Genomic DNA, 26,001 nt, shown 5'->3' with positions numbered 1-26,001 from the left:
AGACACCGATGGGTATTGCGAAATTTGAGATCATACCAAAATTGTCTTTGTCTTTCTCGAACACGGTACGATGTACACGTAGATGAATTGCAACCGTAAACTAGTCAGCTTTTCACTGCTACAAACAATGGACCTTGCAGTCTTGGTCTATATGCCTTCGTAGACCACAACGACTATAGCTCTCATGGATCTCCTCAGGCTTTAAGGAGCTTCGCATTCGCTTTTCGCTCACTGTAAAATCCCAAGGCAATCATGCAACTGGCTCGAATAACCCTGCGTCGACGCATTAGCCTGTGGCGCTCAGTGCATCTCTACAGTCGAGTCTCATCGCAGTTGTGCTCAGCTCTTCCTGTGACACGTAATTGTCACCTGCCCTAGGGAGAATCTCGAGGGGCAAGGAAAGGTAGCGTAGAGAGGGGCTTTCATAGCGGCACCAATCGTCTTGCTGCTGTGGGTGGCGTTGAAACAAGGCACAGCAGGCACCGAAGGGCAGAGGGCAAGTTCAACATATCCGCCTAATCTGAGATTACCAATGATATGCGTATATCCAGGAGAGGCGCACACAAGGCAAAGCAGGCAATTTGGCAAGTGCGTGATGAGCTGGCATTGCATTGCATTAGGCTGGGTCGTGGTGCAGTGTCGGTAACAACACAAGGCTGAGGCTTTGCTCGCGCTTCATTCCGCAGCTCCTCACTTTTTTGCGAAGAATGAGCAACAGCGATGAGTCTGGGATAATGCTGAAAAAGGCGAGACGTTGGAAGAGAGCCAGGAAATGTGGATCAGGTTCGAGACTAGGCATTCAATGGGCTAGGCCGGCGCTACTGTTGCGACTTCACAGCATCAGATTGGAGCGAAGCACGATACTAAACGCCATCGTTTGTTACCTAGCTATCGACCGCACAAGAGAAACAATCAAACACGAAAGAGAGAGACAGACGGAACCGAACCATGATGGTTTAAGAAGCACACTACTGGGTGGCCTCGCTTACTGGCCAGCGGCGCTGCTCCTCTGACGGCGCCTGTTTCCGGGCGGCGGGATAGCAACACCATGACACTGCTGCATGTGAGCGCGCAGCTTATCGTGTCTGTAGAAGTACATGCCACAGCCGCGCTGGTTGCAGTGAAAGAAAGGGCCGTTGTGCTTCTTGAGGTGACGGCGACAATCACATATGCGAGAATAAGTTGCATTGCAACCAAGGGAGCAAAAGAAAACACCGTCGTCTAACTGCCTGACCTCTACTTCCACGGTGATGGGCATCTGCTGTGCAGCACCTGGGTCCAAAGCCTGTACAGTCGGCGTGCTGAAGTTCGGGGGAACCTGTTGGCCATGGTTCAATCCACTCTGCCAAAGGAGGCCCGGGAAGTAACCGTGTGGGTCGTTGATTCCTTGGATGTTGATATCGATGAGAAAGTCCTGTTGCAAAGGCCATTTCTCGACGGGGATCGGATCCTGACCAAATGGAGTTTGACCGTACCCAACCAAAGTCGGATCGGATTGGAAGGCGTGGTTAGCCAAGACAGTGTCGTAATCGGTAGGGATCTAGCCAAATCCCGCACTTCCCACTGTCTTGGGAAGGCATAGCTGCATGGTGTTAGAAAAAACTCACCCATGGTTGGGAACATGCTCGGATGGAGCGTTGGCGAAGTAGCTTCTGAAGAGCTGCTGGTTGATACCCCCCATACTCTGCGATGAATATCGGTACTGGTCGTGGTCCATGGTTTCGCGACTGCAAACAAACAGTGTCGAGGAGTATATTGCGTTTTATTTAGCTGGGTGCTTGCTGTCGCGAGACGCGAGGGTTCGATATCAATCTTGTGAAGACCAATTTGTTGGATTGATTCTTCAAAGCTGGGGGATACTCGTTGTTTTTTAGGTGGGAGAGGTCGCTTCGCCACGGAGCCCTATACGAGCAGACAATAGGGATGCGACCGGGATCCCCGGTCGATGCTTTGCCCTGCGACTATGTCTTTCATGGATGGTGGCATCTGTCGTTTTGTGTAACACCTACGAAGACTGTTTGAGGCTGTTGCCCCGTAATCAGCCAGCTTGTTAGTTCCCGCTCCTTTACTTCGTACATCTATATAGATAGTGCACTCCTCTATAGAATCATAATATCATCATACCACCACCTGTCTCATCGTCCTTATCGCAGACGCTTGCGTAGTCCTCAGCTATGGCCTCCCTTGAAGTATTCGGGTGTGTGGACTGTGGGAAACAATACAACACTCGTTCGAGATTCAAGTAGGTTAGCTATTTCTACACCAATGCACAGGACCTAACAGGGCGCAGCCAGCACCATAAAACACATACGAAGCCTTTCCAATGTGAATTATGTAAGAAAGGGTTCGGCCTTCTCGCGGATCTCAATCGACATGTCGCATCTCGACATCGTTTGGGTAATGAGAGGTTTCCGTGCAAAGTACCACGCTGTCATAGAATATTTTCGCGGAAAGACAATGTCGCAAACCACCTCAAGATGTACCATCCGCTCGAGTACAAAGCGCGACGCCAAAAGACATCGCGCAGTGCAGATCCCAAGAGCAGCGACACGATCGAAGCCTCCCCATCGACCCCGACTAAGCCACAAGCCATATTTGATTGGTGGCATTCGGCGAGATCTGGCCATATATCTACACTGGAGAGCATGTTGACCATGGGTTTCGACATGAATTCTCAAGCATCAGACCGTAATACTGCACTACATTGCGCCGCTCATGGAAGTCAACTAGCGGCCGTAGAGTCCCTGCTCCACAAAGGTGCCAGCCTCAACCTTCTCAACAACCGTGACGAGACAGCTCTTTTCGAAGCTGCAGTGGGCGGATCGTCGGAGTGTATCTCGAGGCTGTTGGACGCAAAAGCGACTATCAGCCACTTTTGCCAACATTATAGTGCGACTCGACTGTGCTTTGCAGATCACGTCATTCGGATCGGCGACATATCTCTTGTAGAGACTGCCATAAGAGCGGACAGCTTAACGAGATAAGATTCAACATCAAAAGCCTCTGAATTTGCCGTGGCCGCTGCTAAGATTGGGCAAGTCCCAATTCTTCAGTCGATCCTCACCAGCGACCCAGCAGCATTCTATCAGCAGAGCCAAGGGGTGCAGCTACCAATCTACTATGCTGTCAGAAATGAACAAGTGGCAGCGCTACACCTTCTTCTATCATCGATGTCCGAAGAGGACGGAAAGAACACACCGGTCAAGTATGCACGGCGTCTCATCGGGGTAGCCGCCCGATGTGGGGGCATCTGGAAACCCTCCAGATACTTGTGGAGCAATCGAGTCAATTGCCATAAACTTTAGTAATACCGAGCAGCCATAGCTCCCACGGCCGTGTGCAGCACTGTATATTCACCACAGCAACAGTAGTGCACTACACAACCCCCTCCCACCCCACCTCCGCTACGCTAAGCCACGATCCAACTCCTCCACGCTGCCCCCGCAGTCCACAACTGTAGCCGTCGCCGAAGGTCTCATACTACATGCATTTGGCGACTTTGGCTCTCGTAACTCCAGACGTAACATCTCGCGTCAAGTCGTCCCGTTTCTAGAGGAGGCCTAAGACGGCTAAGGAGCAGTTGAAGCTGTTAACAGGGACAGCTAGCACATAGGCAGTAAGTGCTCGCTATCGCAGAACACATAGGTAGTAAGTGCTCGCTATTGCAGAACACATAGCTCTGATAAAGGGGAGGAGAACTTGGGATTGCACTTGGACTGGCCGAGTGTCTAGACTTTGGACGTCGCAGCAGCAGGCCGACCAAGCAAGGAGCAGGGAACAACTGAAGCAACATCAAGTCCGCGTATGAGACGGGGATTCAGAATCGACATTGCTGTTAGGACAAAGATCCATGGATCTGAGCGTCTAAGCGTCTCCGCGCATCTCAAGAGCGAAGTCCCGTTGCCATGCATGCGCACGTCATCCATCTACCGTCCAAAGCCAAACCAGCCCTTTTTAGCCTTTGGCCTCTCCTCCTCCTCCTCCATCTTCTCCTCCTTCTCCTCCACCTTCTCCTCCACCTCGACCCGCTGCGTCCGCCCTGGATACTCGACGTAATTCCACGCCACATCGAGGAACAGCGGCTTCACAGGCACGGGCCTCAGCTTCGGCGGCCACGTGACCAGATTCTTGAGATCGACGGAGCCGGACGACGGGTACTCGTTGAGCCTCTCGACGACAGGCGCGGCGTTGGACAGGCCGGCCTTGGCGGCGGTCTGTAAGCTGGCAGAGAGCTGGGACAGGGCGACGACGCCACGGTAGTGCGAGTTGAGGTTCTCGAGGGCCGATTTCAGAGCCGAGGCTTGATGTTCGGAGACGACGAGTTTGGTGGCGTTTGAGGTCGTGGTCGATGTTGAGGTCGGTGCGGACGTCGCTTGCGAAGAGAGGGACAGCGCGCGGCTGCAGAGAGCGAGGGCTTGCCTTGGTGCGGCGAGTAGAGCGTGCGAGTGTGACAGGTTGAGGCACTTCAGGGCCTGGAAGTAGGCGCGCTGGCCGTCGAGCTCGGCGATGAAGCCAGTGTCGCGTGCTGCGCCACGCAGGTCCTTGATCGAGTCGATACTCTGCAGGATGGCATCGTACAGAGCAACGCGCTCTCGTAGCCTGGCGAGCTTACGGCCTGTTGGCTCTTCACGCTCAGCCCACTCCTTTCCGTCCTTGCGCGGCCTTCTCGGCTTCTGAGGTGGGTTGGGTGCGAATGCCAGGCCGTCATCAGTGCCAATGAGCACCCTGTTCCTGCCAATGCGCCATGAGATCAGGTCGTAGTTCACGGCCAGGTTAGTGACGCGAAGATCCTGCATGCGCGCATCTCCCTCGTCCACGCCCTCCTTCTCCAGCTCCTCGATGGCTCTCCTTGTAGCGTCAACGGCGTCCTGGCTCGCGATGAGGATGTCGTCGTAGGCGTTGGCGCGGTCTTTTGGCGAAGACGAGGCGCTGGACCGGTCGAGGTTGCTGGACGCAGATTCGATCGAGACGAGAGCTTGGCCAATAGCAGCATCGACAATGTTGGCGGTGCGGCCGCGCCAGGTGATCTGGGAGCCTGCAACTGTCAGTTTCCTATACGTGTTCATCGTCTGGTGTACGCACTCAACGCCGTGGCCTCCTCCTCGTGCAGCGCTGAGGGATCGATCTGCTGCACTGCCTTGGAGAGCTGCTCATCCTTGGGGAAGTACTTCCGCGCAACAGCAGACACACCCACAGTGCGGGGGATGCGGTTCTGGTAGGCGGCGTACCGAATGCTGGGGTCAATGGTGCCAGTCAGGACGTCCTTGAAGAGGTCCTTCTTGGTGGCCTTGTGCAGGGCGCTGTACAGAACGCGGGCCGCAGCGAAGTTGGTGAGACAGGCGTCCCAGCGCTGGGGCGAGGCGCCCTTTTCCTTGACGCCCTCGGCCTGCTTCTCAAACTCCTGCGCCCCAGCCAGAGCATACACGTACGCCTTGGCCTCCAGCACGTCCGTCTCTGAAGCGCCACTGGCCGAGTCGGACAGCAGCGCGACGACCTCCCTGGCGCTCTGCACGGCCTTGTGCAGCCGCGAGATGATGTGCTGGCGCGTCGAGCCGGTGATGTTCTTGTCAGCGTTGTCCTCGGAATGGAGGGCCTTCATGGCCATTGCCTGCGCCCAAGCCCGCTCCGAGGTGAGCAGCAGCAGGTGGAGGAACCTTGGCCGTCAGCAAACACGCTCCTGCGCTCTCACGGCTGTACGCACTCGACGTTCTTCGACATGTCCTCGGCCGTCACGGCGGGCTTTGCAGCATACTTGGCATTCTTGGGCGTCGCCCTGCCCAGCTTCTTCTGCACGGTGCGCAGGCGGCGGGTCAATTGCGCACGGTAACTACCGTAGTCGCCCAGGAGGAAGGCGGCCTCGCGGTACTCGACGACATACTTTGTGAGATCCATGGTGGCGTCGTGACCTGGAGCTCAGCACTGTGCAGTAGTGTGGGGTCGCATCGCCGCGTCGACGCGGGACAACTTCGGGAGTGATTGATACCTAGATCAGATCAGATAACCTGACAGCGCGTTTCCAGAATTTGTCTAGAGATCATAGACGTTTGCACGCGCCGTTGCCACCACGCCGCACGCAATCTCTCTTCTGTGCAATTCGTACGCACGCAATTTCTCTTCTGTGTAATTCGCACGCACGCACTTTCTCTTCTGTGTAATTCGCACGCACGCAATCTTTCTGCTGTGCACATTGCTCTCATTTCCTCCCCCCTTGCATTGCTGGAGTTTTTGTCTTGCGCAGTCGACCCTCGTTGCCTCCATCGCTCCTGCTTGTCTCAGATAGCTGCGCAATTGCTGCACCACCGCCATTCGAACCGCAGCCCACAGCTCCTGCCTGCGTCTCCTGCAAGTTTGGCTCCAGGTGATGCTCGAGCGCGCTTCGTCATGCCTTGAATCCGGCGGCCGCCAGCTCTTTCGCGCCCCCAAGCCAGCTCTGCGCAGTCGCCGCAAGCTGCACTCGACCTTTTGGCACCACGGTGCGAGCGACCTGAGTCTGCCACTATGGTGGGCCATCAATCCGGCATCCACGGGCGCTGAGCAGCCGGCGCCGAGCAGCGACGGGCCGCCGCTGGACTTTCTGTATCCCGACAAAACTCTGGCGCTGCTGCGGACGCTCTCTGTGCGGAGTGACGGTGCTCCGGACGGCAGACGACTGCAACTGCAGCGGCAGCCAGTTCGGAGCTATGCTACGGCCCGACGTCTGGATTCGCAAGGCGCTGCTGCAGAGCTGGACGGGCAAGAGGACGGGGTAGACGTTGCAGAGGCAAAGGAAGCGAAGCGGGAGATGCACGAGCGGCTGATGGGGTCCTCTGCGCACGACTCTCTGAGCGAGCTGTTGCGCAGACAGGAGCCGGGCAAGCAAGAGCTGGCGTGGCAGCTGTACAACGCCATTCCTGCCCGAGCCTTGTCCAGCAGACCCCCTGATCTGATCCTGTCCCTGCTCGAATACCTCTCCGCAGACACCGAGCCGGCCATACCGACCCGCATCATACGACTGTTTGAGCAGCTGCCGGGCCAGGCTCGCACAGCATCGTCGTTTCGAGCCGCCATAATCGCCCAAGTCGCCCTTCGACAGCCTGGGCCAGCTCTGCACCTGCACGGTCTTGCGGTCGGAAGCGGGCGCTTTGTCGAGTACGAGGACCACGTGCCCAACGTTGGAACCGACGTCCTTTTGCGACGACTTGTGGCCGATGAGCAATGGGACCTGGCCATCCGCGCCTTCTCGGAATACGTCTCGGAGACTCGGTTCAGCATAAACCGCCAGCGGACAACATACCGCATCCGGTGGGGCCAAACCACCCTGCCTGAGATCTGGCACGAAGCCGCCCAACTTCCAGAGATCAAGGAGCATGTGCAGTCTCTTCTCGTGTACATTCGCGAGAACAAGTACGCGCACATGTTAAAGCCGAAGAAGAAGGAGCTATTCGTTGCCTTTGTCCAGAGCTTTCTCCCCAACGTTATGGATCGAGTCTTGCTGGTGCGGAAGCCGAACGAAGACGACATCTGGGACTGGTTCACCAAGCTGTTCGAGGACATGACCTCGCTGGGCATCCCTCCCGATGCGAGCTACGACTATGCTATAAACACGATGATGCAAATGGACCGTTATCGCGCATACACGAACCAGCGAAAGCTCCACCTTGAGCTCTATCGCAGATATCGACAGTGGTACCTCTACGAGCGCGTCGATGATCCCAAGTGGAAGACACTGCCGCCCCAGCTGCCCATGTTGACGGCGGTCATCACCGCTCACGGGAACCACGACAGTTGGCATCGTGTCGAAGATGTAGTGCAAGACGTGCGCACCTTTTATCCAGACAGACCGCTTACTATCCCCATCTTGCAGTCTCTGCTGCTCGTCTACGCTGAGCACGGCGATGTCGAGAATGTCGACAAGTATTTCGCCGAGTTCAAGGACACTTACGAAATCACCCCCAAGCAGGCCCAGTCTCTGATATACGTTCAGGCTCGGCGCGCTGATGTCCCCGGTGCACTGGCAGCATTTCGCCGCATCCGCGAGGAACTCGGCATCACACCCGACTTGCAGATGTGGAACACCCTTCTCCTTGCCTACGTTCGTGCGGACGACCTTGATGGAGCGCTCGAGGCTTTCAACCATGCCCTGGATGCTGGCATGACGCCCGACGTCTACACATTTGGACCCATGCTCAACATGTGCGCCAACAGGGGCGACATTGAGGCTTTTGAGTCACTCTATTCGAGAGCAAAGCAGATGGGCGTTCCAGTAGACACGGACGTCCGCGCTCGATCCGGTTATGTGCAGGCGTTCCTCGGCGCCGATGACATAGAGGCCGCCGAGGAGATTGCGCGGGGCATGCTGCAGCAGTGGAAGGCCGGCATCCTCGTCGGACATCCGTTGACTCACACCTGGAACATCATGATCCAGTACTATGCCCTGAGGGGAGACGTAGCCAACAGCAGAAGGCTGTACCGGGACATGGTCGACAACAAGATCCCGCTGGACAACATCACTTTTGGCAGTCTGATGCGTGCTCTAGTCGAGATCAAGCAGACGAACGCAGCGTACAGGATCCTCAGAAAGACCCTCCCCGTCAACAACATGCGTGTCGAGGCCATCCACTACGCGATCGTCATGACTGGCTTTCTCAAGGAAGGGCAGTACGACAAGGCGCTGGAGGCGTACGAGCGCATGGTTGAACGGAATGTGAACCAGACCATCAGCTCGCGCCGGGCAGCCATCAACACCGTTGGCATGTCCGAGCTGGTCAGGCTGATGCGCGCGCGGAACAACGACCCTCGTCAGCAGCTCAAGCATGTTGAGAAACTGCTTCGCGGCATGCTGACGAGCGGCGACGTTGGGCAAGACATTGCGCATCGTCAGCCGAACCACAACCGCCACATCGATGCGCAGACCCAGTCGGTCGTCCCAGCTTCCTACTATGGTCTCCTCATCACGCTCTACAACGCTCGTGGGGCCTACGCAATCTGCAAGGAGCTCTTTGCCAAGGCCGATGCCAGCACGGAGCCGCAAGACTACGAAGCCCCTACGACTTTCCTCACTGCCATCATGGAGTCTCACTACCGTGCCAAAGAGTGGGATGAAGTGCAGAAGTGCTGGGACCTCGTCCGCCAGTCTTCGTCCAAGCTGGTCAAGACCTTCCGGCAGGTCATGAACCCTGCACCATCAGGCGACGATGGCTCAACATCGCTGACCGACGGCACGGTCATCCAGCGCTTCGAAGAGTCCAGCATCGCGCTCAACCGCCGCCAAGTCATTGTCAAAGCCACGCGCATCTACATCCGCTCGCTCATCAACCGCAACCCCAAGATGAGCCCGACCCGCGAGCTTCTCGCCAAGGCGCAGCACGCCATCCGCGACCTGCTCGTCAACGGCTTCGTGATCGACAACTTCACCTGGAACGAGTTCGTCGTCGCCCTCGCCCAGAACGGACAGGTAGTATCCGCCTTCACCATCGCAGAAACATACCTGATGCCGCGCTTCCCCGGCTGGCGCAATCTCGCGCCCTTCTACATCCGCCACGACCGCAAGGGGTATCAGTGGATGGAGCTGCGGCACTACGACATTAAGAGGAACACGGTGCTGCCGCGGTACAAAACGCTTGTTGTGCTGGCCAAGGCATTTGCGGTGGTCAAGGAGGACGAGAGGAATGGCGTGGGGTATGTGGAGAAGGAGGCGAAGTGGGCGAGGGAGATTCTCGAGGAACAGGCGCCGAATGTGTGTCGGGCCGTGGAGACTATGCCCAGGACAAACGACAAGATACAGGAGAGGTACCTCGAGGAGGTGCGGAGTTAGGATAGATAGTGTACGATGTGTACGATAGTGTCTTTGAGATGTAGGTATGTAAAATACGGAGAATGTTAGCAATAGAGTGTTGTACCCAATACGGAGTTCTTCTCGTCGAGCAATAACGGAGTACCTAGGTGACTGTAGTGTCAGAATATGGGATCCGCCGCCCAGCATCGAGCGCGTGGAGACCGTACGTAAGACGGCACATTTCCTCCGAGAGTCAGCGCGAGTGGTTCATCGTAGTGATTCGGCCATCTCAGGTCCTCGAATCGCCGCAACAGCATCCCCCAAGCCACCGTTCTCCAGTCGTTCAGGCGCCAATCGACAAGCTCAGCCAGACCCCGGACGTCGCTCACCATCACAACGGTGCTATCGCGACGCCCCCAGATTGTACCTGCACCGACACTGATTGGCCAGCTTACCGTCGTCGCACGGGCATGCGAACGCGCATGGGGTGCTGCCGTTGTGGGGCTAGCGTATCGTTTTGCCCCTGAGGCTACTGATGGCGCTGAAGCGAGACAAGGCTGGAGGCTCAGCGGGTAGCGCGACGAACCACAACGACAGCGATAGTTCTCTGAACAGGCGCCTTGTCTTCCAGAAGAGGGCGTGGTGGGAGGGGGCGGCGCTGCCGATTGGGTGGAACAAGCACTCTTCACGATTTCGGAGACGCTGGTGTTTGATATGGGCTGGAGAGATATCTGCTCGATGATGGTTGCAGATCCCGCGACCGCTTGCGATACCAGCTCCAACGGGACTGGGCTGAGGTCTTGCAGGTACCTTAATTAGCAGAAATTACGATGGGTGGGTATCGATAGACGGGATGTTAGGGATGGGTAGCCTTGCACAGGTGGATAAGGGGCAGGCGCAAGGCCAGAGCTAGATGTGGATAGAGGATGCTATGGTGGTACAGTAATCACTTCGCAACTGTGCTTGTGGTGCTGAACGTTCTGGTTCTGTGCACTCGTTCTTCGTCGTTCTTTGTGAAGACCACACGCTCCTTTCGACGCTTTTGATTGTTTTGCTGTCTCTCTTTACTCACCGTCCACCCCAGTCGCTCACTACGCGTTATATTACATTCCGTCACGTCGTCGATTGAGAAGCGCACCGCGTTTCTCCTTATACTTCACCACGGCTTCCGCGCTGGCTACCTCGATCCTCCCCCGGCCGCAGGCCCACGACACGTTCCGCAGACCGTCGATACTGCAAGTCTTCGATCTGCCGTCAATCAGGACGACGTCCCCGGCGGCGTTCGACCGCACGACACTCCCATCGATCAGCCCGGAGCTCGCTGGGCGCGACATATCACGGCCGTCGTCGAGCTGCTCGACCGTGGCGTCGTTCACACACCAGCCACTGCAACAGCAGGGCAGCAACGCATCGTTGCAGCTGCCCGCACTGTCGACTCTCGCTTCGCTAGCATCAATCAGCCCCGCACAGGACCACGACAGTAATGAACGCACAAGGAGAGACTCGCCGTCGATGAAGATGCCGTCTCCACCAAGGTACGTGCAGCGCCAGCCAGTGAGCGGTGGGCGGAAGAGTTGCGGCTGTGGCTCATGTCGCCAGCCGTGGTCCGGGCAGCCCTGCTTATCGCAGAGCTTGGCGTTTGCACCTCATTTTCGTTTCCCACTGACACGTCGCCCAGCAAACCCTCCAATGGCCTCAGCATGACCTACGCGACCGCCGCGCCCGCAACTCCTGGCGGACAGAGCAACTCGCCGGTACGTTTCACTCCTGGTGTTGTGCGTCGCACAGGCGCGATGCTGCTGCAGAGAAATCTTGCTCTTATCCTTATCTTTGCAATCGATAACTGCATCATCGCTCGTCACTGTTCAATGCAGCTAACACGACGCAGCCTGTCTGCCAGAACTGCACCACGAGCACGACACCGCTCTGGCGCCGCGATGAGTCCGGCGCCGTGCTTTGCAACGCCTGCGGGCTGTTCCTGAAGCTGCACGGCCGCCCACGCCCAATCTCGCTCAAGACGGATGTCATCAAGAGCCGCAACCGCGTCAAGACGGGTGGGCCAGGGCGCAAGAAGGTGTGCAGCTATATCCTCCCCCTACATCCTCGCTGACTGACCAGGGCGAGGGAATCAACGGCCTTGCTGCCGCCCACCCCGACGCCGACGGTCAGCTGGGCCTCGCTCAGCACCGCCGCGCCTCTGGCAAGATCTCGTCCGGCCTCTCCGATCGCTCGCAGTCGCCCATCTCGCGCACCGGCACGCCCAACTTTGCCCACCCCTCCAACATCGCGCCCCAGCACATGTTCGAGCAGGCGCTGAACGGGGACGCCGTATTCCAGCCCTCCATGCACGGCTTCGGCATCCCACGCCAGCCCTCGCCCAGCTCTCTGTCCTCGATCAACGGCTCGCACCTCGAGCCGCCGCTCTCATACGACTCGCTCGCCGCCCAGAACACCGCGCTGAAGACGCGCGTCTCCGAGATGGAGCTCATCAACGACCTCTTCCGCAACCGCGTCAGCGAGCTCGAGACCAGCGAAGGCCAGGCCCGCGCCACCGAGCAGGCACTGAGAGCCGAGCTCGAGGCCACCCAGCAGCGCGAGCAGGCCCTGAAGCGGCGCATTGAGGAGATCGAGGAGGAGAGCCCACGGCACAAGAAGATGAGGATGAGCGACCTGGTCGACGAGAGCCGCGCGGGGTCGCCAATCAGCTCCATGGTGGAGTAGAATCCGCCGAGGGCCGCTGAATATCTGGAGTTTCTATCGCTAAGCACGTCGATCGATCCTCTACTGCCATGATGCTGCGCTGTTTTGTCTGCTTGGCCGCCAGATGATCCCCTCACAATCATCAAAACCCGCCCGTGGGTGCTCGACTCGTCCCTGGGACACAACGACCCTGTAATGTCTGAATACCACTTCTCTTCTCCTCTGTCCGCTCGCGGAATTCTGTATTTAGTAATGCTTCGCGATGATACCAGGGTGTGGACGACGGCTGCATGGTGCGGACGGAGGGATGGGTAATGGGTCTGGGATCAAAAGTTTGTTTAGCATGATAGGGGTGAAATGAATTGATGAGATGAATGAGTTTGTTTTCTTCGCTTGGGAGTGTAGACGAATGTGCTGTGAGTGAGGCTTGGATGATTGGGGATGGGAAATGCGGTATCGACATCATCTTGCTAGTGACTAAGTATGGAGTACTGGCTTTCCTCTTCTTCACAATGGACTCAGCCGTGTAAGCTATCATGCCGCTGGCTGCAGTGGAGTCATCATCAGAGCTCGTCACTTGCACATTCAACGTGCGACTGCTCCATCATTGATGGCTGTCCAGCACATCAAGACAACCTTCCCTATGTAGCAACTTCACATTGCCCTCTGGGCGAGTAGCCGGGCATGTGCAGCGCCGTCCAGTCGTCCAATGAGAGACGAGTGGCAGGATCAGTCAACCGTCCTAATTGTGTAATATCCAGAAGGTGGCTATTGCAGCGCAAGTTGTGACCGCGCAAGTTGCACATTACTATTTAGAAGGGTGGGCATGTGCAGCAACGTTGATTCATCTAATAAGAGACGAGCGTGACACTTGTGGCGAATTTGGCCAACCTTCCCAATCGGGTAGGTTTCGGAAAGTGGCGATTGCAGCGCGCAAGTTGCAACACTCGGCGCCCGCAGTCAAAGCCAATCAGCGACTGCGCTAAGATGAACGACAGCTGAAGTGAGATTGTTCGCCCGGGTAACGTGGTTCTTAGAAATTTACAACTCGAGATGCAATGGTGAAGCTGGTTCGTTGGAATCGACGTTTGACTTCTGTGTACGTTTCATGTGATGTTCTGGCCTGCAGTTCTCTGCACTTGCTTCGCTTTTCCTTCACTTCTCTTCTCTTCTCTTCTCTTTGCGTAGCATCGATTCTCTTCTCTTTGCGTAGCATCGATTCTCTTCTGCGGCTTCTTTTTTTGGAATGTTTCGCTTTCCTTCTGTAGCAGCCGGTTGTGGCATGTGTAACTTGCTCCCTTCAGAAGACTTAAACTGTCCAGCCTTCCTTCGAACGTGGTCTCGGACTAGAGATGTGGCTTGGTGCGGTCACCGCGGTCAAGCCCCTCCCTCGATCCTGAACATCTGCCACAGTGTCGCTCGCAGAAAGTTAGAAAGAGACACTCATCGTACTTGCACACTGCATGTATCGATGGAGAAGGACATCGTCGATTCAACGACGTCCTCGGGACACAGATCGTTGTCCAGAACAGCTCAAAGAGGTTGAAGATAGTCAGTGGAGCTGTTCGTCCTCAAGGTTGACGTTCGGAAGTAGACAGACCTGTCAATGCTAATCCTAACGACGTCAGTACGATCTGAAGTCATTCTTGCCCAGCCCGGGATCCAGCTCTTCGTTGTGCTCCGAAATGTGTCATTGCTGTGCTTCAATCCGCTGTACATTCCTCGCCTCCTACACTTCCACTGCTCCGGTCTCTCCGCCACTCCCGACTTGATACAAACTCACTCTCGGATTCGTGGCCTGAAGATCATTGCTCAATCGTCCTCTTCAAGTTCAGTGCGCGCATCCACCCCGATATGCACTTCTGCTTACGCTTCTTGTCAAGACGAGGAATCTCGCCACGGAGCAGTTCGTTCTCGCGAGCTGTCTGTTCAAGTCATTCTTGCATCTGATAGAGACGGAGTGTTTCGTCCAGGCGTCTGTTGGCTGCCTCGGTCCGTTCGTTCGCCAGCCCAATCTGCTGTTGCATGCATGTGAGTTTATCAACATGAGCGTCCCGTGTCGCGTGGTTGCAATCCTGGTAGCGCTGGTCGAGATCCGTGAGATGGACTTAGTGGCTGTTCGAAAGTTGACTGGCTGACTGGTGTTGGATGCGCATTTTCTTGAGTTTCTCCCGAGCTGAGTTCCTCTGCAATGCCAACTCAGCAAGCAGCGGCTGGTGATCATCACAGGCCTCCGCCATGAGGAAGGTATCGTAGGCGGCCCTCAGCTCTTTCTGGGTCATTCGGGACGACATGATGGTAGATGGCTTGGTGTGACATCGAGAAAGCCCGGCGAGGAGGTAGTCAGCGTTGTGTGGGCGAGGGCTTGCAGTGCAAACAACTTGCCTGAGTGAACGACTCGACCGTAGGGTACGCCATAAGCCTAGAGGGTAAGCTGTAATCTCCCTCTGTACTGTAGTTATCAGTTGTGGTGTTTTTGAGACAAGTTAAGTTGCAGTTGGCAAACTTTGGGTGTGATCGGCTTGGTGGAATGCATTCATACGTTGTATAAGCGTCTCCAAATCTGGAATGCTGAACCACTGACCTTTGGCGATAGATAGAAAGTCTGCTCACTTAAGATATTGAGCACTTGAACGAATTTAGGGCTTCTCGTAACAAGACAGGAGACAATGTAGTCGCCAGAGGCTTTGACAGGTTCCAAAAAGTCCTCCAGCTTAGCAGTGGCCGACTTCTGAACTACGACCGCAAACATGACTTTTTCGGACAATTAGTGCGCTCACTCGACCGGGATATTCCACGATCGTGGCTTACGGGACCGTCGTTGCAGAATAGCTAGATACAAACAGTGGGAAGAGCATCGCTTTTGGTTCTTGCATGTTTCTACCAACATCTAGCTCTTTCCACTGCATCGACTGTGGCTCCTCTACTATACATCTTAGAGCAAAGAGGTCTACATGAATGCTCTACTGTCACTCGATTTTCACGGCTTGCGACAAATGCGCAGTGCCCGGGACGCGTAACAGTTCTCTTTTTTTGCTCGAAATCTTGCTACATGATCATGTAAGGTCTCTTAGTGTGAATCTTTAGGCCCTGAATTATGCGCTCCTTACTCGCTATCTCCTCGTCCTGGCCTACTATCTCCTCCTTCACTTGTACAAGGTCCTACTCAGCAGCCACCATCTCGGTCTAAATGGTCTGCACAGAATCGTAGTGCTTCGCCGTCGCAGAGTCGTACATGAACCGCTTATATGCGGCCTCGAGCTCGTTTTTAGTGAGCCGGTTGGAGTAGTTGGATGACATGGTGGTTGTAGTTGAATTGAATCGATGTAAGTAGTGAGATTGAGAAACCAGCAAAAGTGCAACATGGGGGTAGTCGAGGATTTGTAGGCGGGCTATGTGGCGAAGGATCTTGCACCAGGAGTCTTACAATAATACTTGCAGTGCAAGAGTCAGTTCTTTAACTATAGTCTGTGACTGCAAGGACGATTACCTGCAGAGGCTCTGCACAGGCGTGGAGAAAAGAGCAACTCAATAGGGACTTCGCACCTTCATGTACTCTTAGACTGGCGATTATGCGAGCAGCGTTCACATTGCCTTTATTGACTCAAGGTGAATAAGCGGCCTGGTGGTCCTTTAGCTGTGCTTGTAATGCTTGCTGTCCACACACCTACATAGGAGACCTCCAGCTTCATGTCCACCATGACGAAAGAGAGTAAGAATCTGACTACTAGAACAGCGTTTGTGATGGTCTTTGTGTAATTTTTTAAATGTCTCTCATGCCTATACTATGCTTCGAACGCCGTGTTGTGCTTGAATCTCTGCTTGTCTCCAATCAGCCCTACAGCCACTGATCTTCATCCTCAGCAACATCCATATCCGCGTCTGCCGCAGCTCCGACTGGCTCATCCGTGGCAGCGTTTTCCTGCTTGACTTCGACTGTGGCCGACTCGCTATCACTGTCGTGACCCCCAGCGTCTCCTTCTGCAGCCTTCGCACCGCCGAAAGCGTCGTTAGGTACCCATTCCATCTCTAGCTTGCCAGCGTCCGGGATCTGGTGTGCGGTGTCGATGAACTAGAATTGTCAGCAACAAATACAAAAGAGAGCAAGGCACTCACTGCTTCAGCTTGATACCGTTCGTCGAAGTTGATGACAAGGATGTTGGCGTGTTCTGGGTAGTGCTCGGTGCTGACAACATCAGGGACATTCTACGCGGTGTTAGCTCAAATCTCCACACTACCAATGTGAAGCTACTCACGAAAAGGTGCTGCCTGAGTGCCTCGTCCTTCCTGCTTCCAGGTTCCACACCCTTGATAGCGATCCTCCTAGGGCGATTATCAAGTCTCTTCACGCCTGTCCTGGCGCCAGCGAATGCTCCACGCCCACGGTATCCGCCTCTGAACCCTCTTGCTCGTGGTGCATACCCACGACCGCGGTGGGCGCCTCTGTACCCGCCACGACCGCTGCCACGCCAGGACTCGGCCGCAGCATCCTGCTGTGCGAAAAGATTCTCGGCTTCCGCTTGCAAGATCGCCAGGTCCTGCGAGAAGTCCTCTTCCACATCGCCGTTGCCTTTTCCGGACACCCTGGCGAGTTCGCGGCGTATACGCAGGATCTCAGTATTGGTCTCCTGCAACTTGCGATCGACTTCGTCTGCTTTGGCTGCTGCCTCCTCTTCTTTCTTGCGGCGCTCTTCAAACGCCTTCTGGGCCTCAGCTTGACGGCGCTCAACCTCCTCCGGGTCCAGCATCTCAGTTTCGTCGTAGCTCCCTTGACCCTCTGCGTCAAGATCGGCGTCAGACCTGTGCCAGTACACCTTGACGAAGCGGTTGTCGAAGACCGCTTTGGGACTGTTGTAGGCGGCGCTTGCAGCATCATGTGTTTCATACTTGACCACGGCGAGGCGTTTGTAGGCTTGCATGCGTATGTCGAGTATGGTGCCGAACGTTCCAAAGAAGTATCGCACGTCTTCTTCGCTAAAGTTGTCTTCTGGGATCTGCTCAACGACGATCGTGGTGTTGGCGCGATCGCGCGTTGATCCGGGCAGCGAGAAAGGGGCACGGGCACGACCGCCGTTTGGTCGTCCGTAGTAGGTCCTGTTAGTCTGTGTGTAATTGGCATCTCCCTGCGCAGGCTGATCCGGATCGTACTCTAGGTTATGTCGATATGGGCAGGTACTCCCAGCCGCACAGAAGCCCTTTGTGTCGTAGTCTGCGCACCTGATATTGCTGGTCTCCGCGTTGAAGGCTGGCATCGGTGGCATGCCCGGCAGGTTAATCCCAAAAGCTGCAGCCATGGCCAGGAAGGCCATGGGGTTGCCAGGGTCGAACGGAGGGATCTCGCCAAACGACGGATTGAACGGCGGCATGTTCGGCATGGGCGCAAACGCAGCTGCTTGGGCGTTCAGCCCTCCAGCGCGGCCATTCTTCCCTCTGCGCGCAGCCTGCTTGAGAGGTCGGTCATTGCCAGCACGACGGTCGAGGCCTTCCCTCGATTGGCTTGTATCTCGCTCGTCCTGCTTGCGCTTCCGAGACCTTTGGCCGTCTTGCTGTACGTTTGCGCCTGGTGCTACTCCAGTAGGGCGGTCCAGCAAGCGGTGGCCGTTCGACGCTCGACTCGCTGCGGGACCTCTCGGCGCATGCAGAGGAGCAGTGTTGGATGCGTTTGCGGGGTGTGGAAGGTACTCGGCGGTCGACGTGCCGACTATAGAAGGAATTTGCGCTGGCGCTTCGATCCTTACGTTTGTATTCGCGCTAGCATAGCTCTTGCTCTTTAGAGTTCGAATGACTTCATCGACGAAGCTCGCAGTGTCTGGGCAGGTCAGCTACCAGTACTCGAGCAGTAAGCACCATGCGTAATACCTACGATCCTGCAAGAAGTCCGAGAGACTTTCTAGACAGTTGCGCCTGATGTTAGCATCTGTTTCTTTCGTTGTGACAAGCGCGACCACGTAGTCGGCAAGAACCTCCCCATCGGCGTCGGAGCTGTGCGTCAGTCAGCGCGAATTCGAGCATGCACTGTGCAGGCCTACATTGTCTCTAGCTTGGGAAGCACCCAGCGTTTGAACACTTCCGAGTCTTCCTCTGGCAGCAACATGGTCGCGCAATCGCCAGTTCCCTCACACGTAGCATGCGTCCTGATCCTGTTGTTGGTCGTGATTGTGGAAATCTAGCAACGCGGAGCTCCAAAGATTCAGCGCGTACTTTTAGCGCGACAGCAAGGTCCCGCGTTCGCCTAGCTCCGCATTCACGCAAGCAAGCAAGCAGCAATCCTTGTGGGTAAAAGATGACATGTCAGCAAGCTCAGTCACAAGCAGGATTAGAACGTGAATTGTATGCGCAGTCTAGTTCGATTCTTGCAAACTACACTATACGCTGAACGGCAAGGAAAAGGGTCATCATCCGTAACTTGGTCCGAAGCCCAAAAACCCGACTAGATCAATGGGCAAACTGCCCGGACCGACATTTATCTAGCTCTGGTGCTCCAAAGGGGAACCATGCGTGTCATACAGCGACCAGCGACCTCGGACAGGCCCACGACTGTCGAACTCGACAAGGTCGAAACGAAAGGAAATCTAACACTTTTGATATCCTTCGCTTACAACTTGTCGTAGTAGTTGTTGACGTCGGGTACATCAATCTTGATACCCTTGCGCTTACGCATATCAGCAACGATCTTACCGGGCAGGGTGGTGTTGTCAAGCGGCGAGCCACCCTGGAGGATCTGCCAGTGGTCGAAGACCAACTGGGGGAAGGCCTGACCGGCGGTGTTGGAGCGGAGATCGGCAGTGAAACCGAAAGACTCGTTGACGGGCAGGTAAGCCTTGATGTTGAAGAGGGGAGTACCGACACGCTGGTTCTCCTCGAAGACGTGACCTCTCCTGCGGGTAAGGACACCGTAGATACCACCCATGGCCTGCTCGGGAACCTGGATCTCGACGAGGTAGACGGGCTCCTGGAGAGCAGGCTCGGCAAGAAGAGTAGCAGCGTACAGGACACGACGAGCGGTAGGAATGATCTGACCACCACCGCGGTGAATTGCATCAGCGTGGAGAGTGACATCCATGATGTTGAAGCGGACGGAACGCATGGGCTCCTCAGCAACGGGACCTTCCTTGGTGGCCCACTGGAAACCAGAGACGACGGAGTCCTTGATTTCGTTGAGGTACTGGACGGCCTTGGTCTGGTCGACAAGCAAGTTTGCACCGGTGGTGTCAGGACCGAAGCACCAGATCTTACGGGCATCGGTGACATCCCAGCCGTGCTCGTCGGCAAGGATACGGGCACGAGCCTTGAGATCGTCACGGGGAGCAATCTTGCCGGCCTCGATGGCCAGAGAGACCTCCTCATCAAGGGGCTCTGCGGTGACGTAAAGACGGTTGTGCTTGTTGGGCGACTTGGACAGAGCAGTCATGCTGGACTTGCCGGCAACGGTCTCACGGTACTGGACAACGGGGTCGGAGATACGGAGAGGGACACCGGCGTGGTCCTCCTCGAGATCCTTCAGGCAAATCTCCAAGTGGAGCTCACCGGCACCGGCAACAACGTGCTCACCAGAGTCGGAGATGAAAGTCAGGACACAAGGGTCAGACTTGGAGAGACGCTTGAGACCCTCGACAAGCTTGGGAAGATCCTGGGCGTTCTTGACCTCGACGGAACGCTGAACGACGGGGGAGACGGAGAACTTCATAACCTTGAGGTTGTGGGCAGTCTCGTTGGTGGTGAGGGTACCAGACTTGAGCAAGAACTGGTCAACACCGACAAGACCAAGAATGTTACCGGCAGGGACATCGTCGATGGGCTCGACGAAACGACCCATCATAAGGATGGTACGCTGAATGGCCTTGATGAACAGGTCCTCCTTCTTGCCAGGGACGTAGTTGGGGCCCTGGATACGGACCTTCAGACCGGAGCGGGCGGTTCCGGCAAAGACACGACCGAAGGCGTAGAAACGGCCCTTGTCGGAGGTGGGAACCATCTTGGAGACGTACAACATGAGGGGACCCTTGGCATCACAGTCGCGGATAGCGATGGCGTTGACGTCGTCATGGGGACCCTCGTAAAGAGTCTCCATGCGGTACTTCTGGGCAACAGCAGGAGAAGGAAGGTGGAGAATCATCATCTCGAGGAGAGCGTCGGCAGCGGGAAGGAACTTGCGCATGACAACCTTGAGGAGCTGCTTGCCCTCGAGGTCCTTCTCATCGGAGGTGAGCTTGATCTCGAGCTTCTCGAGAAGAGTGGGGATCTCATCGGTCTTGAAGTTCATGACCGCGTTGAAGATGCGGAAGATGGGGTCCAAGATGAACTGGTTGAAAGCACGCTCAAGGGGCTTACCCTCATGTGTGCCAACCTTGGTCCACTTCTTGGTCTTGGGGTTGAAGTAAGAGTCACCCCACAGACGCTCGCACATCTTGGTCTTGTCGACACCAAACTTCTTAGCGTAACGGGTAGCGAACTGGCGCACAGTGAAGGCCCATCCGTGCAGACCGGAACCAAAAGCAATGGTACCCTTCTCGGGGTAGACCTGGACGTCACCAAGAGACTTGTCGTAGTAGGTGGCGATGACGACGTTGACGGACTCGATGACACGAGAGAAGTTCTGGTACAGGTCCTCCTTGGAGACCTGGAGCTCGAGAAGAGCACGGTCGACCTTGTTGACGACCACGACGGGCTTGATGCGCTCACCGAGAGCCTGGCGAAGCACAGTCTCGGTCTGGACGCAGACACCTTCGATGGTGTCGACGACGACGAGGGCACCATCGGTGACACGGAGAGCAGCGGTGACTTCGGAGGAGAAATCAACGTGACCGGGCGAGTCGATCAAGTTGATCAGGAACTCGTTCTTCTCGGTGGGGATGGCGATGTCCTTGAGGTCCTCGGGGTCGTTGAGCTCAGCGAACAGAGAGATGGCAGTGGACTTGATGGTGACACCACGCTCCTGCTCGTCGGCACGGGTATCGGTGAAACGGGCGGAACCGGCGTTGGCGGCCGAGATAATACCAGCACGCTGAACGAGCGAGTCGGTGAGGGTTGACTTGCCGTGGTCGACTGTGGCAGGGTTGGTCAGCGATCAGTCCTTGCATGCACGCGAGCTGGGAGAATGCTGCTTACCGTGGGCAATGACGGACATATTACGAATGTTCTTTGGGTTGTCCATGAGGGCACGAAGCTGAAAATATAGTCAGTATCCTGCATTGCTGGTGTAGACTCGAATATCGTCGCATAATGCGGGGCATGTGTGCGCGCAACGTACCTCCTCGGTGGTGAAGCTGGAGCAATGTTAGCATCGTGTCCTATCGATTCTTACATGCTCGTCTAAGATCTTGACATCTCGAGCGGCGGCAGTGGCGTGGCGGTACTCACTTAACCATTTTGGCGGTGTTGTGGCTGTCTTCTCTTTTGAAAATTCAACGGTGTAGTGGACGAATACCCCGCACGGGAGGTTTCGGTTCTCGAAGGGTTGCAGGAGATGTCTCTGGGAGTGGACCAGGACACGGAGCGCTCTCTGCAAGATAGAGGCTTTGACGTTGGCGTGCGTTGCAACGAGAAAAGAAAGTGGACGGGTGCTGCTGCAAAGCTTTATGAAGCGGGGCAATCACTGCTCGCGCTAACTTTCGCGAGTGGAAGGCGCTTTCCACTTTGAGCCCCGCAATTTCTCGCCAATCGCCGTGAGCGTAACCGCGCATTCTCGACAGCGGCAGACAGCCGCCCTTTTCTGCGCCATGGGTGAGCGTACGGAGGGTGAAGCTCTCCGTCGCAGCGATGCTCTTTATAAGGTGCACTACCCTTATGACTCGCCTTCATGAGTCCTTTCGACTCGGTTGTGGTAGGCTTGACTCCGCGACCAGAGTACGTGCAACGGCCCAATACTTGATTGGGTATCGATGCGGAGGCACGATCGTCGTTCGACATGCTCATGCTACCGGTACGAGCTTCATCGACTCGGAGATAGTCACAGATGGGCATCACATTGCAGTTGCGATCTTGAATGGGCATTACATCAATTTGGATACCGATTCGCTGCCTTGTACTTGCGCCTTGTGCACAGCTTTCTGACTTTCAATATTGCCTCAAGTGCGGTGTGGGCTGGTCTGGCTTGGTGTGGAGCCTTGATGTGTGAGAGCTTGATGAAGGTCACATGCACCGCAAGATCAACAATCAGCTTGCCGTCATCTATCTCCGCTAAGCCCGCTTTTAGATTCAGAATTGACTTGATGGTAGTGAAGAGTCAAGATACAACGACAACCATCATGGTAGTCACATACTTGCAGGTCGCGGGTGCAAAAGTGAGACCGGGCTCAAAATTAATTAAGTCTACTTGCTGCTTGCACAAGGCATGCGAGCTAAATAGCACCTTGCTGCGTGCTTTTTATCAGCAACTTAACAGTGAAGTACTGCGTGTTCATTTTGATCATAATACGTGGAATCAATTGAGCCATTAACCGCCCGGTACATTACAAAGAGAGAAGGAAAAGGGAAAGAGAAGAATTGCCGCTCAAATCATCGTCTGACGCATAACTGAAATGGCCGCCTCGCAGGTCAGCATCAAAATATAACTACGAGCAGTGGTGTTAAGCAGTGGTAGAGCTCAACGTCATTCCCATTCACAAGAAAGCCCTATGTACGATCGTATCCAAAGTCAAATGGCAATTAGCAACACCATTAAGCCGCCTCGCCTACCACTTTGCAGACATCTAAGCGAACCAGCGCTTGGCCTGGCCCTGAGCCGCCTCTGCCTGCCTCTTTTGGATCGCACCCTTGGCCGCCGCCGCGTCCTCAGGGTTGTTCTCGGCCAACGCCGCGAGAATAGAGGCAACATCATCCTGAGGCTCGCGCTTGGTAGGGGCAGCCTTGCCTGCGCCCTGGCGTGCCGCAGCAGCGTCACTGGGGTTGTTGGCCTCAAGGGCGGCAAGTATGGAGTCAATATCGCTCTGAGACTGACGCTTGGTGGCTGCGGACGAGGCGCCCTGGCGAGCGGCGGCAGCATCGTCGGGGTTGTTGGCCTCGAGAGCGGCCAAGATCGAGGCAAGGTCGTTCTGAGGCTCCGGGGCGCGAGCTCGAAGCTTGACGTTCATGACGGCTGCGGCAGCTTCGGCATCCTCGGGGTTGTTCTCGCGAAGAGCCTCGAGAATAGAGGCGACGTCAGCTTGAGGGTCGCGCTTGACTGTGATATGTTAACGAGTGTGATTCAAGGTTGATTGACCATCACGTACAAGACCAGGCAAAGACAGCGCTGGAGCAAGTCGCGGCGGCGATGATAGTAGTGAACTTCATGTTGACTGAGTGGACGTGGATGACGTGGATGGGGAAGAATAGAGAATGGGGCGTGACCGGCACAAAGATTACAAGATAGTACGAATGATCGAGAAACTGTGCCAGTTGTACTCAGAGAATTGGCGATATATACACCTCCCGCACAGTCGCGCATTGCTAAGCTTTGCTGCAACGAAAGTTGAAGCTTGGTAATAGGTATTAGGGACTAGCACAGCATCAGCATGCTGCGACAGTCTTTGCAGCGAAAGTGAGGCCCAGCTAGGCCGGGTAGCGCATCACCCGTTGCAGATGTAGAGTGCTGGTGTCGTGTGGTTCCTGATTTTGGAATGCTCATGGCGTGCTTGTTTCGGGAGCAGCCTCACCATAGCTCGAAACCAGCTCTGAAACATCGCAGCTTCGATGTGCACACAAAACACAGCTGCACAAGGCGACCATACCATCATCGCACGTACGTAGTCACGATGGACCTGGTCGCAAAGCTTGTGTAGTTGCTGCGTCTTCCCTTGTTTCAGCCGAGACTTGCTGCGCCGCCTATGGGGACGGATCCAGATCTTAATGCTGTGTGATGTGCGTTCTACATCCATATGTTGTGGTCGTCTGCTTTGAGATCGGAATATTTTCTGTTTCGATTGGGTGCGTGGGCAATATTGCGCTCGCTGCGTCCGTCGAGTGTGGGAAAGGGAGTCGGTCGTTCACGGTAAGAAGTATCGATGGGAGTCATGATTTTGCGGCGAGCTATGACTATAATGAAGCCGGGATCAATTAAGCTGGTTGAACTGGAGAGCTTGTACTTACGAGTGTAAGAACGTTTAGGTATGCTATTGTTGAAGATGTAGAGTCGATGAGGTGAGCACACAACACGGTCACAAGCATATGAGAAGACACCAATGAAGCGCAGACGGTGCCTTGAACGCTACGTCTGTCGAGCGCTCATGGTCTGGACATTTGCTTAGGGCTGTCCGGGTTTGTGGTTGTAAGTATACGACTGAACTGGAGGTGAGCGAGGCTGGCAGAGCTCCATTACAGCTGCAGGGCACCCCATTGACATCTATACGCCTGCCAAGGAGGTATCTGAGACGGCGACGAAGACATTGAGATAGCCAGCCATCATATAGGACGTTGTGTTGGGCGGTGGAAATCGTTTTCCGTCGGCGCGTTGTTGAACTGAGGTTGAAGAAGCTTGGCGGTTAGCAGCTGGCATCAGCTACCGAGCTTCAGCATCCATTGCGGCCCGTACATCATCATGGTCACGTCAAAAAGGTCCGGCATGTTTTTTGAAGGTTCAGTTGAGTTCATTGAGATGGGTGTTAGCTCTCTGCGCGCTTCACTGCTCCTGCTAGAGCTTCGGCAGGGTAGACTCGGTTTGGAAGAAAAGTTCGTTCAGTGGTAGCTTGCTCTTCAGATTGCTCGTCTAAAGTACATGTTTTACACAATCTGACCGGCCACTAGAGGTAGAAAGGAGGTCGTCCCTATGCACACACCCATCCACGAAAATTTCCATCCAGCGACCCAGACCGTTGACCCGATGTCAACACAGCCCACTCTGATGCACATATCTATGCGACGTAGAGGAGCAAGAAGGACATCATGAGGGCGAAGAGACCAGTAGCCTCAGCGAAGGCGAAACCGAGAACGGCGTACTGGAAGAGCTGACCCCTGAGGGAAGGGTTGCGGGCAACACCCTGGATGAGGCCACCGAAAACTGTGCCGATACCGACACCAGCACCGGCAAGACCGATGGTAGCGAGACCAGCACCCTGGATCTTAGCGGCAGCGACCATGGCGGCAGCGGTAGACTCGGCGACGATGCCACGCTTCTGGATGACGTTACGGGCGGCGTTGTTGCGGAAAGCGGAGCGGGCAGCAACGAGGCTGTTCTGGGGGCGGGCTGCAGGGTACATGTCAATGGCTGTCTGATAGAGCTCAATGGCTCGAATTGATGGACTTGATGCAATGCCTGCGGGTGCAGGCGGTTGCGATCAGGCTCGCGACATACCAGCGGTGGTGAGGCTGCGGCCGGCCACACGGGCGGCACCGAAAGAGCGAGCGATGGCAACCATGGTGATGGTGTTGATCGTTGAGTGGAGATGAAATTGATGAGGAGGTGGATGGTGATGAGAGGAAGCTGCGATTGAGAGGTTTTCAGAAGGGCAAGCTCGCAGACGCCTTACCGTAACCGGATGCTGCACCGTGCTTTTCTCCACGTGACTAGGTGCTGCTGCTTCCAATTCCTCCCGAGATCGCCTCGCCAACAATCTTATCACTCTGTCAGCGGA

The 26,001-nt window shown here is 55.6% G+C and overlaps 9 protein-coding genes across 9 annotated transcripts; 3 read left to right on the top strand and 6 right to left on the bottom strand.

The window, feature by feature from the left end:
• Positions 1–609: 609 nt before the first annotated feature.
• On the bottom strand, positions 610–1,717 carry M421DRAFT_401230 (uncharacterized protein; the record flags this gene model as incomplete). Its single annotated transcript, XM_033590218.1, has 3 exons — positions 610–1,450; positions 1,558–1,567; positions 1,608–1,717. 3 exons carry the CDS (start codon positions 1,715–1,717, stop codon positions 986–988), a joined length of 585 nt encoding a protein of 194 aa, XP_033445173.1. The 3' UTR covers positions 610–985.
• A 760-nt stretch (positions 1,718–2,477) lies between these two features.
• On the top strand, positions 2,478–2,984 carry M421DRAFT_95070 (ankyrin; the record flags this gene model as incomplete). Its single annotated transcript, XM_033598265.1, has 1 exon — positions 2,478–2,984. One exon carries the CDS (start codon positions 2,478–2,480, stop codon positions 2,982–2,984), a length of 507 nt encoding a protein of 168 aa, XP_033445172.1.
• Positions 2,985–3,616: 632 nt separating this feature from the next.
• M421DRAFT_269182 (uncharacterized protein) lies at positions 3,617–5,325 on the bottom strand. The gene has a single exon (XM_033588773.1). The coding sequence runs from the start codon at positions 5,064–5,066 to the stop codon at positions 3,927–3,929; it is 1,140 nt and encodes a 379-aa protein (XP_033445171.1). The 5' UTR covers positions 5,067–5,325; the 3' UTR covers positions 3,617–3,926.
• Positions 5,326–5,597: 272 nt separating this feature from the next.
• M421DRAFT_103472 (uncharacterized protein) lies at positions 5,598–9,793 on the top strand (the record flags this gene model as incomplete). The annotated part of the gene is made up of 2 exons (XM_033586908.1): positions 5,598–5,600; positions 6,449–9,793. 2 exons carry the CDS (start codon positions 5,598–5,600, stop codon positions 9,791–9,793), a joined length of 3,348 nt encoding a protein of 1,115 aa, XP_033445170.1.
• A 1,661-nt stretch (positions 9,794–11,454) lies between these two features.
• M421DRAFT_71320 (GATA type zinc finger protein Asd4) lies at positions 11,455–12,475 on the top strand (the record flags this gene model as incomplete). Its single annotated transcript, XM_033596781.1, has 3 exons — positions 11,455–11,508; positions 11,643–11,828; positions 11,873–12,475. 3 exons carry the CDS (start codon positions 11,455–11,457, stop codon positions 12,473–12,475), a joined length of 843 nt encoding a protein of 280 aa, XP_033445169.1.
• Positions 12,476–16,187: 3,712 nt separating this feature from the next.
• Positions 16,188–18,728, bottom strand: M421DRAFT_269127 (uncharacterized protein). Its single transcript, XM_033588772.1, has 5 exons — positions 18,484–18,728; positions 18,318–18,436; positions 16,711–18,263; positions 16,571–16,660; positions 16,188–16,526 (listed from the first exon to the last, which is right to left on the bottom strand). The coding sequence occupies exons 1-5, from the start codon at positions 18,546–18,548 to the stop codon at positions 16,293–16,295; spliced, it is 2,061 nt and encodes a 686-aa protein (XP_033445168.1). The 5' UTR covers positions 18,549–18,728; the 3' UTR covers positions 16,188–16,292.
• A 34-nt stretch (positions 18,729–18,762) lies between these two features.
• On the bottom strand, positions 18,763–22,170 carry M421DRAFT_424332 (P-loop containing nucleoside triphosphate hydrolase protein). Its single transcript, XM_033593720.1, has 4 exons — positions 21,815–22,170; positions 21,705–21,720; positions 21,563–21,620; positions 18,763–21,499 (listed from the first exon to the last, which is right to left on the bottom strand). The coding sequence occupies exons 1-4, from the start codon at positions 21,820–21,822 to the stop codon at positions 19,050–19,052; spliced, it is 2,532 nt and encodes an 843-aa protein (XP_033445167.1). The 5' UTR covers positions 21,823–22,170; the 3' UTR covers positions 18,763–19,049.
• A 677-nt stretch (positions 22,171–22,847) lies between these two features.
• On the bottom strand, positions 22,848–23,867 carry M421DRAFT_269042 (uncharacterized protein). The gene is made up of 2 exons (XM_033588771.1): positions 23,665–23,867; positions 22,848–23,615 (listed from the first exon to the last, which is right to left on the bottom strand). Exons 1-2 carry the CDS (start codon positions 23,723–23,725, stop codon positions 23,146–23,148), a joined length of 531 nt encoding a protein of 176 aa, XP_033445166.1. The 5' UTR covers positions 23,726–23,867; the 3' UTR covers positions 22,848–23,145.
• Positions 23,868–25,281: 1,414 nt separating this feature from the next.
• Positions 25,282–25,785, bottom strand: M421DRAFT_8361 (uncharacterized protein; the record flags this gene model as incomplete). Its single annotated transcript, XM_033597550.1, has 2 exons — positions 25,282–25,613; positions 25,722–25,785. 2 exons carry the CDS (start codon positions 25,783–25,785, stop codon positions 25,282–25,284), a joined length of 396 nt encoding a protein of 131 aa, XP_033445165.1.
• Between the last annotated feature and the right edge of the window lie 216 nt (positions 25,786–26,001).

The sequence above is a fragment of the Didymella exigua genome (genome assembly GCF_010094145.1).
Source record: "Didymella exigua CBS 183.55 unplaced genomic scaffold M421scaffold_34, whole genome shotgun sequence".
Taxonomy (NCBI): Eukaryota; Fungi; Ascomycota; class Dothideomycetes; order Pleosporales; family Didymellaceae; genus Didymella; species Didymella exigua.
The sequence above is the reverse complement of the archived record's forward strand: the minus strand, read 5'-3'. Positions and strand labels throughout refer to the sequence as shown.

Bases quoted from the DNA above. Each gene is read 5' to 3' on its own strand.
- M421DRAFT_269127 (XM_033588772.1), bottom strand. From the start codon at position 18,548: ATGTTGCTGCCAGAGGAAGACTCGGAAGTGTTCAAACGCTGGGTGCTT. The intron at 16,661-16,710 runs GTGAGTAGCTTC...AACACCGCGTAG, and splicing joins CACTCAGGCAGCACCTTTTC to AATGTCCCTGATGTTGTCAG. The intron at 16,527-16,570 runs GTGAGTGCCTTG...TGACAATTCTAG, and splicing joins AACGGTATCAAGCTGAAGCA to TTCATCGACACCGCACACCA.
- M421DRAFT_269182 (XM_033588773.1), bottom strand. From the start codon at position 5,066: ATGAACACGTATAGGAAACTGACAGTTGCAGGCTCCCAGATCACCTGG.
- M421DRAFT_424332 (XM_033593720.1), bottom strand. The intron at 21,500-21,562 runs GTAAGCAGCATT...ACCCTGCCACAG, and splicing joins TATGTCCGTCATTGCCCACG to TCGACCACGGCAAGTCAACC.
- M421DRAFT_269042 (XM_033588771.1), bottom strand. From the start codon at position 23,725: ATGAAGTTCACTACTATCATCGCCGCCGCGACTTGCTCCAGCGCTGTC. The intron at 23,616-23,664 runs GTACGTGATGGT...AACATATCACAG, and splicing joins CGCTGTCTTTGCCTGGTCTT to TCAAGCGCGACCCTCAAGCT.